General features: G+C 40.7%; 1 protein-coding gene across 1 annotated transcript; it reads left to right on the top strand.

The window, feature by feature from the left end:
• Positions 6,060 to 9,437, top strand: LOC104718822 (probable S-adenosylmethionine carrier 2, chloroplastic). The gene is made up of 9 exons (XM_010436628.2): positions 6,060 to 6,226; positions 6,323 to 7,684; positions 7,792 to 7,910; positions 8,039 to 8,163; positions 8,348 to 8,447; positions 8,592 to 8,678; positions 8,803 to 8,886; positions 8,964 to 9,049; positions 9,160 to 9,437. The coding sequence occupies exons 2-9, from the start codon at positions 6,508 to 6,510 to the stop codon at positions 9,344 to 9,346; spliced, it is 1,965 nt and encodes a 654-aa protein (XP_010434930.1). The 5' UTR covers positions 6,060 to 6,226; positions 6,323 to 6,507; the 3' UTR covers positions 9,347 to 9,437.

The following is a 9,438-nucleotide window of genomic DNA, read 5'->3' as shown; positions in this document are numbered from 1 at the left end:
ACCCTTCAACGATGGAGAAGCTGGTGAAGTTCATAAACAAGAATGTTCGCAACAGATTGAGCACAATTGCGGATGGAGGAGGACCTACTGTTCAAACTTTGTTTGCAACAAGATTTTACTAGATTTGGTTTTATTCAAATGTTTAATAAACAATCTACGTTAGCAATGTAAAAACGTTTATTTTTTTTTTTTTTAACACTTAAAATGCATTTATTGAATAAGAGAGTTTTGACAAGGGTAAAAGCTAGATCGAATACATAATGGAATTGATAAATGAAGCATATATGCTTGAGTTTGGGTACATTGAGCTTTGACCATCTTGTCAGCAAGGAGATTTGCAGACCGAGGTACCCATTTAAAAACAACCGATTCAAAGCGTGATGCCCAGCCTTTTATGTCTTGTATCTAGTTGAAGACATCAAAACGAGAGTTGTTACCATTGAGCAAATTAGCCAAAATTTGGCTATCACCTTCAAAGATGACTTTGGAGAAACCGCTTAACCAACATTGTTTGATGGCATAGGATAAGCTTATACACTCTGCTTCAAGAGCCGAAGATACAGGTGGTCCTGTTGCCTGACCCGCCTCTTTAAATTGCCCATCCTCATCACGTACAATCCAAGCTACAGAGGAACTCCTGTCTCTGTTAATGAAGCTTAGTTACATTTCAGCCAGCCAGTCCGGGGTTTTTGCCAAAAGTTTGGTACATGAGGATCTCTTTGATTGGTATTACCGTTTTGGTTAACATTACTTCGGCTTGAGTCAATTGTTAACCATTCATCTGTTTCTTGAATCGCTTCCCGTAGATCCCGTTGCCAAGAGTTACTCTTTTGTTGGAATGTAAGTTTGTTACGACTTGTCCATAATTTCCATAGGATCCAGAACGGTAAATGTGCAAGTCTATCATAGAGTCGCTGATGTTTATGATAGTCAAAAATAGCTTTGAGTTTGGTTTCGATCGTAGATCCTGGATCCAAAAGACATCTGATTGGAATAGTTGAACCTCGCCAAATCTGTTGTGCGTGAGGGCATGAGAAGAAAAGATGTTCCGTTGTTTCAATGGCAGATGTGCATCGCTTGCAAAGGGAGTGTGTAGAAATATGTTGTCGCTCTAGTTTAGCACCCGTTGCCAAAGCTCCTGATAAAAATCTCCATAGAAAGTGCTTAAATTTTGGTGGTGTTTTTGTTTTCCAAATTTCACTCTTCAGAAGAGGATCACCATCAGGTGGTCGAGCATGATTCTGTTCTGGAAGATGTGTTGCCAACCAATATCCAGATTTTACTGTGTAGAATCCATCGTCAGTGTAATGCCATCCGAGATAATTATATGGCTGCCAGAAGCTTGTCTTTATAGAGAGGACCAGGTTTATATCATCAGGGTGTATTCTTCTTCGTACTAGTTGTTCGTTCCAGCCACTTCTATCTGAATGCAGCAAGTTACTCACACAAGGTATATCATCAGGTTGGTTGTCTTGAGCTTTTCTTGGTGGACGCGGAGGGTGAGATGTTAACCATGGATCAGTCCATGTAGATATCTGATGACTGTCACCCACTGTAACTCGCAGACCTTTCCGTAGAAGATCTCTACCTATGAGCAATGATCTCCAGCCAAAAGATGGTTGAACACCACTATTAGCTTCAAGAATACTAGAATTTGCAAAGTATCTACCTCTTAAGATTCGTGACAGCAAGCTATTGGGGTTTTGGAGGATACGCCATGCTTGCTTAGCTAGTAGGGCATCATTGAACTTATCTATATCTCTAAAACCAAGCCCACCTTCTTTCTTTGAAAATTTCATTCTGTCCCAAGCTACCCAATGAGTTGCAGAGCCTTGACTTTGGGAGTTCCACCAATAGTTGGCAATGCTCCGTTCAATATCCTCACAAATTCCTTTTGGGAGCTTAAAACAGTTCATTGTATAAACCGGCATAGCCATTGCTATTGCTTTTAAAAGAATTTCTTTACCTCCCTGGGAAAGAAATTTGTTATTCCAGCCCTTTGTTTTGCCCTTAACATTGTCGATGATGAATTGGAAGAGCTCAATCTTCTTGCGACCGAATTGTTCAGGGAGACCTAAGTATTTGCCGCATCCTCCTTCGTTGTGGATTTGAAGTACATGTCTGATCTGATTTTTGGTTGGCTCACTAACCCGTTTTCCAAACGTTAAGGATGATTTACGAGTATTGACTTGTTGACCTGATGCTCTTTCGTACTGTGTAAGAATCTCTCTAATGGCCAAACACGAACTCATATTCGCCTGACAGAAGAACAGAGAATCATCTGCGAAAAGTAGATGTGTGATCGGGGGACTGGCATTGCTGATTTTGATTCCTTTAATGACCTCTTGTTGTTCTGCTCTCTTCATCAGATGACTTAAAACCTCAGCACAGATGATGAATAAATAGGGTGAAAGGGGATCACCTTGGCGTATTCCATGCTCTGGCTGGATGAAACCATGGGGGATGCCATTAATGTTAACAGAAAATGTTGGAGTACGAACACACTCCATAATCCATTGCACCCACTTATTGTCGAAACCAAACTTGAGCATTGTTTCTTGTAAGGAGTCCCATTCCAATCTATCGTATGCCTTCATGATATCTGTTTTTATGGCCAGGAAAGAATTTGAGCATCGTCTTTTGACCTTGAGTGCGTGAATGAGTTCGTGAGCAATTAACACGTTATCTGTTATGATGCGTTCAGGAATAAACGCCGCTTGTTCTTCAGAGATGATGGAGTTCAAATGCTTCTTTAACCGTGAGACCAGAATCTTTGATATGATCTTATAACTAACGTTGCAGAGGGAAATTGGTCGAAAATCCTTCATATGTCTGGCACCATCTATCTTTGGGATTAGGCAGATGTTTGTATGATTGAGGTCTTTATCAAAGGTACCGCTGGTGAAGAAGTTCTGGATTTCAAGTATAATTGCTTCCTTTGTTGTTTCCCAGAAGTTCTGATAGAAAGCAGCAGAAAAACCATCAGGGCCTGGTGCTTTAGTAGCACCAATTGAGAAAATTGCTGATTTGATCTCCTCCTCTGTCACCGGCTTGGTGAGATCTTCGTTTATTGCAGGGGTTACTCTAGCTTGAAAATCATGAAAAACGTGAAAGTGATTGTTTTGAGGAGAGAGTTCACTCTTGAAAAGCTTGGTGAAGTGTTTTTGTGCGACAGCACCGATATTAGAATCACCTTGGTGCTCATATCCCTCTTCATCAAGTATGGAGTACATCTTGTTTCTTGCTGTATGACTCTTGGCTGTAGCAAAAAAATATTTGGTGTTTCTATCACCTTATGACATCCACTCTTTACGGCTCTTTAATCTCCAAAATTCCTCTTCATTGGCATAAGCACTGCTCAACTGATGTCGTAGGTCTCTTATGCGTTCTGTAGATGAACCATCAGAGTGGGCCTTATCAATTGTTGATTTCAAAAACCTGATCTCCTCGCGGGTATTGCATCTGTTATGTTTTTTCCATTGGGAAATCTTCTTTCGACATTCACGCAGGCGAATACTCATGCTTAGCTGGTTATTAACTGAATGATGATTCCAACCATCTATTACTGCATCTCTAAAACCATCTCGTTGAAGCAATCTATTGTCGTAGTAAAACTGACCTTGGCGGGGGTTAAAGTCATTGGTGATGGTGGTTATAAGTGGTCTGTGATCCGATTCTATAAGTTCTAAGAACTCAACATGAGAAGCAGGGTACTGAGCCAACCATTCATTATTAGCCATGCTTCTGTCTAAGCAGCTTGAAACATCGTGGGAATATCTTTTACCCGCCCAAGAGAAGGGATCACCTTTTGATTTTAAGTCATGGAAATCGCAATTGTGAAGCATATTGCGAAAGTCTGTGAATGAACTTTCTGGCCGTGGAGGTCCACCTCTCTTTTCGTGATTGCCTTTGATCTCATTAAAATCTCCTACAGCCATCCAAGGCCCAGTTCTATTCACTGCAATTCTTTCTAAACGTTCCCAGGTCAGGTGTCGGAGGGAGGGATTTGGGTTACCATATACACACGACAAATAGAAGCCAAATCCATTAACTTGAACATAAGTGTCTACAAGGTTTGGAGAATGAGAAAGAACTGAAACAGAGATGCTACTGGACCAAAAGATAGCTATACCACCACTTAAACCTACAGGGGGAACTGTGAATACATGATCATAACCTAAATCCGCACATACAGCTCTGACAGTGTCATCCCCTTGTTTTGTTTCCAATAGGCACATGATGTCTGGAGAGTAAGACTTCTTAATCTCCTGAAGACGTCGAACTGCGAGGTCATTGCCTAGTCCTCTACAGTTCCAAACGGTTGTCCTCATGGGGGCAGTGGTGGTTCTGAGCCCACCGCGCCTCTTACAAGACCTTGGGGAGATGAAGCTTCCCCAGACCAGTACATTGGATTCTCATAACTCATCATCTTCGAGCATTCACCTCTCTCTGGTTGATCAGACTGTTTGTTTCTCTTATGTTTACCTCTGGAGATCATTTTTGCAATGGTAATGTCATCAGCATGTTGCGTTGTTTCAGTGACAGGTATCACTTCGGCAATGGGCTCATCAGGAAGGGCTAAAGCATCATGGTGAAGATCAATGTTTTCTTCAACAGCTTCCTGAACACGGTCCTCAGGAATAGCAACATTGCCAATTGCTTCGTCCATCTCCTCACCATCAATGATCTCACGAATGATCACTCCCCCTTGACGCGGGATCGCAGGGGGTGGAAGCCCTTCGTCGTCCTCAGGGTCATCAAATTGCTCTTCACCACCGTTTTGCAGAATACAGGCACCGGTGTCATGAGTTAGTAAGCCACACACCTCACAGAAGCCCCGTAGCCTCTCAAACCGAAATCGCAGAAGGGTATTGACTCCTGCTTGGAATTGAATTTGTCTCTGAAAACGCAGAGGGAGATGAATATCCCAATGAATCTGGACCCGAACAAATTCCACACGAGCAGCCGCTTCTGCATCGTAATCCACCTCCAGAAGATTGCCAATGGAGCGTCCGATATGAGAAATGACTTCTCTGTTGAGAAATTGGAATGGAATCCCACAAATCTGAACCCAGAAGGGGATGAAGTCAATGAGTGGTGGGTTGTCGTTTGGGTACCACCGCTGAAGCACCAACATACGGTCATTAAAGGCCCAGGGACCACGACGAAGCACCAGTTCCAATTCACCTTCAGTCGGGAAGATAAAATGGAATTGGTTTCCACCCACAATACGACCATGGATTAAACCCGCTTGTCCCCAGATTCGTGGCATTGACGCGATGATAGCACGGATGTTTTGGCGGCGGGGCATGACTGGGCGACCCATCAGGATGAATCGGTTCTCCGCCGCGGCGTTAGCAACAAGGTTTGCCGGAATGGCAATTGGAACATCATCAGCACCTAAATTGATGTCTTGGACCGCTCTTCATAAATTATCAGCCATCTTGGTAAGAACACAATAGTATCGGAATGGGAAGAAGATTGTAGATGATAATTGAGATGAAAGAGTGAATAATTGAAGAAATTGTGGTTGCCATTTATAGCGGAAGCCGCTGAGAGAAATCCTCCCATTTGCATCACGAAGTGGAGATCTCTTCGTGGAGATAACCGCCTGGAGATCGTGGACTGGAAACCGTGCCACTACGCCGGCGAAACTGTCACAAACCGTCTCAAGGGAGACGTGATTGAGGATCCAGAACCAAAAAGTAACCGTTTTTACAATCGCCTTTTCAATCGCCATTTTTTCTATTGGAATTCTTTTTTACGTTTATTTTCTTTTTGAATATAATTTAATATTAGATTCAAGCAAAAAAAATAACAATAAACTTTAACGGAATTTAACAAAATCTTGGTTAAATAATAGTAATAGATACTATATAACATTTAAAGTCTTTAAAATTCTATTTAAATCATAAACCAATAACATCTCTTTAGTATAATCTCCAAACACTACCACATGTATATAGTTCCAGATTTCTCATCATCATTTCTTAGAACAAAGACCCATTCTAAACTTATGTATTTCTATATAATTTTCACTAATGTAAAAAAAGTAAGCAAAAAAAGAAGAAGGTAAAAAAGTAAAACCCTTTGAGGAGAGAAGCCAGCGCATAAACTTAAACCCAGAAAAATTTCCAACTCGCGGCCGAATCTTCCCGAGAAAAAAAATGAGCAATTTGGGAAAATCTCAATCTTCAACCGAAGAAGAGTGTCTTAGTTTCTCAAGGTATAACTTCAATTTGAGCTACTACGTCTATTAGTTTTGATATTTAAGAAAATTTTCGATTTTTTTTTTCTCACATGAGACATGTTTCTGGAACAGATCCTTGTTGCAGCTAGGGCATTGTATTACTGGATACAATTGAACTTGTCCGATCCATAAAAATCAGAACTTGGTTAATTACTTAGCAGCAATCAATATGCTTACTAGGTTCTGATTTGAAACGTATTGGGAGCTCTGACTTGTTTGGTTTTGTGGGTTCTCATTTGATTGAAAGATAAAGCAAAATGGCTTCTTCTACGAAAGGCTCTGTTAAGAAGGGTCAACCTTCGATTAAGCATAGTTGGAACTTAGCTGAGGCTAAGAGGAAGTTGTCAAAGATTAGTGATCATCATCATCCACATGTAGAGTATGAATATGCTTTCCAGAGGGAGAACATCAAAAGAGGAGAGACCAAGTTGAGTCAAATTTTGAGTAGGGATTCGTTGATATCTGCTGTTGACTTGATGTGGGATCGTTCGGGTTTTGTTTCTGGTGAGTTGATTAGCTCATTAAAGGAAAGAAATTTAGATGATGTAAATAGAGATGAAGTTAGTGAGTTCAAAGTTTTGAGGGGTAGTACACAGTTGCCTTCTGATCAGAAGGCTGTATCTCAGTCGCCATCGAGTACACAGCACAGGGTTAAGTTTTTGAGAGTGGCTGAGAAGATGTGTATTTCTAATCCATCTAGCGAATCTTTCTTTAGTCGGTTTAGTCAGAGTAATGGAGCCAAGTGTATCAGTGGTTCTTGCAGAGAGTATAGTTTTCCTTTTGATGCTAGATGGGAGACTGAAAAATTGTATAGCTGTAAGGAAGTAGTTCCCACTTGTACTAGGTATCAAAGAGGAGCGGCTGACCGTATTCCCAATGTAGTCAGCCGTGAAGCAGAATGCGCATCAAGAAATGCCAGTAGTTGTGATTCTGTCATTGTTACCACTGCTGCAGAGGGCCGCTCAACTCTTACTGAACCAAGGATTCCTCTAATAAGAGCTAGCGTCGCAGAATCATTGGTAGACACCACAACATCCAGATCTAATGATGTGAACTATCTCTTCTTGCTTTACAAAGATAGGTGTGCCAACAACAAAGGAGTGAACATAATAAGTTCAACATGTAGCACGGACAGCGATACTGAGGTTTCTTCTTCAGGGAATAACTCAGACGAGGACAGCTTATCTATCGTTGAAAACAAACATTTGCTTGAGAGATATGAAAAAAACCAAGAGACTGGAGTTTGTTCGTCCTCTGCAGAAACGCCTACTTACGCTTTTGCTAAACAGCGGCATGCTTTTGCTGGTGCGTTGGCAGGCATAAGTGTCAGTCTTTGTCTTCATCCACTTGATACAGTTAAGACAATGATTCAGTCTTGCCGTTTGGAGGAGAAGTCTCTATGCTATACTGGGAGATCAATTATATCAGAAAGAGGTAAAAAAGATTTTACTGGAGATAATCAGAAAGAAAGGCTTACTTTTTGTATTAGTTTGTCACAGGGCCTTGTTGCTAAACACAATTATATCCTAATATGTATTCAGGTGTTTCTGGACTTTACCGGGGGATTGCTAGCAACATTGCCTCATCAGCTCCTATCTCTGCCCTCTATACCTTCACTTATGAATCAGTTAAAGGAGCTCTTCTTCCTCTTTTTCCTAAGGTATCATTTACTTCAATAGAACTATCTCTAATTCCTCTTACGTCTTACTCTACTTTTTTCCCTGACATGTTTCTCCCTTTTTCTGCTGGCCTGTTAAAGTTCATATAATTAAACTCTTGAAATTTCAGGAATATTGCTCCCTTACCCACTGCGTAGCTGGTGGTTCTGCAAGCATTGCAACTTCTTTTATCTTCACGCCAAGTGAGCGTATAAAACAGCAGATGCAAGTCAGTTCACATTATCGCAATTGCTGGTAAACATCTCCAAGCTGAACCTGAACCTAACTTTTTGCTAACTGCATAATACACTTCCTTGTTCTCTTGTCTCTTAAAGGTTTTCCTGGCTTGAAAAAATTAGTTCTCATTTAAATTAGTTCTCCATTTCCTTTTGTGCTTTTACATATTTTTTTTTGATTTCTTGGGCACATATGAACACAGGACCGCATTGGTTGGAATCATCCAAAAGGGTGGTCTGCTTTCTTTATATGCGGGATGGACTGCAGTGCTATGTAGAAATATCCCACACTCAATCATTAAGGTACGTTTTGCGCACACTATAATGTGTACTTATGCTCTAGCTAGGAGCAGTCTGTGATCTTTATGTCTCCAGTCTTCTCCTATTTTTCCTTCTCTGCTTGAATACAGTTCTGAACGTCTGATGCCATATTTATTGGAAATACAGTTCTATGTTTATGAAAACATGAAGCAAATGGTATTGCCATCTCTAGGTCCTCTTGGTCAATCGGCTCAACCCACGACATTACAAACGGTTTGTCTCTTCTCTGCTTCATCTTACAATATCCTGAACTATGTAGTTCTCTTAGCTATCTGTATTTTATCTTCTTATGGAGAACCTGAGATTACTTTATATTCCCAATATTTGCTTCTAACAGCTCATATGTGGAGGCTTAGCGGGATCTGCTGCTGCTTTCTTTACAACTCCATTTGATGTAGTAAAAACAAGATTACAAACTCAGGTTTGTTTCTCTTTCCAACCTTTTCAGGAACTACTCTAAGAGTTGTCTTCTACACCTAACTTATCTCATTGCTGCAGATTCCCGGATCTAGGAACCAGCATCCTAGTGTCTATCAAACTCTTCAATCAATACGCAAACAAGAAGGTCTGAGAGGGCTATACAGGTCTCGGTTCGCATTCACTGATCTTATCTCCCTAGTCCTGGTTATTGAAATTGTATTATCCATGCTTCATCAATTTACGGGCATAGTCTTCTCTTTTTTATATGCTGCAGAGGATTGATCCCCAGACTAGTGATGTACATGTCCCAAGGAGCTATATTCTTTGCTTCATATGAATTTTACAAGAGTGTACTCTCTCTAGAAGCGGCACAGCCCAATTCGTCAGCTCTCTCTGGCACAAAAACAAAGAACAAGGACAGTTCACCCCCAACGAAACCATCAAGATTGCAACATATGTAATACAAAGAATGGAATATTGTACATTTTTTTTGTTTTTATTTTTGTAAACTATTGATTTGATTAAATTCATTTGTGCAAAGTCCTTTTTTGAC

This window comes from Camelina sativa, chromosome 2 (assembly GCF_000633955.1).
Source record: "Camelina sativa cultivar DH55 chromosome 2, Cs, whole genome shotgun sequence".
NCBI lineage: Eukaryota > Viridiplantae > Streptophyta > Magnoliopsida > Brassicales > Brassicaceae > Camelina > Camelina sativa.
The sequence above is the reverse complement of the archived record's forward strand: the minus strand, read 5'-3'. Positions and strand labels throughout refer to the sequence as shown.

Bases quoted from the DNA above. Each gene is read 5' to 3' on its own strand.
- LOC104718822 (XM_010436628.2), top strand. From the start codon at position 6,508: ATGGCTTCTTCTACGAAAGGCTCTGTTAAGAAGGGTCAACCTTCGATT. The intron at 7,685-7,791 runs GTAAAAAAGATT...ATATGTATTCAG, and splicing joins ATCAATTATATCAGAAAGAG to GTGTTTCTGGACTTTACCGG. The intron at 8,164-8,347 runs GTAAACATCTCC...ATATGAACACAG, and splicing joins TCACATTATCGCAATTGCTG to GACCGCATTGGTTGGAATCA.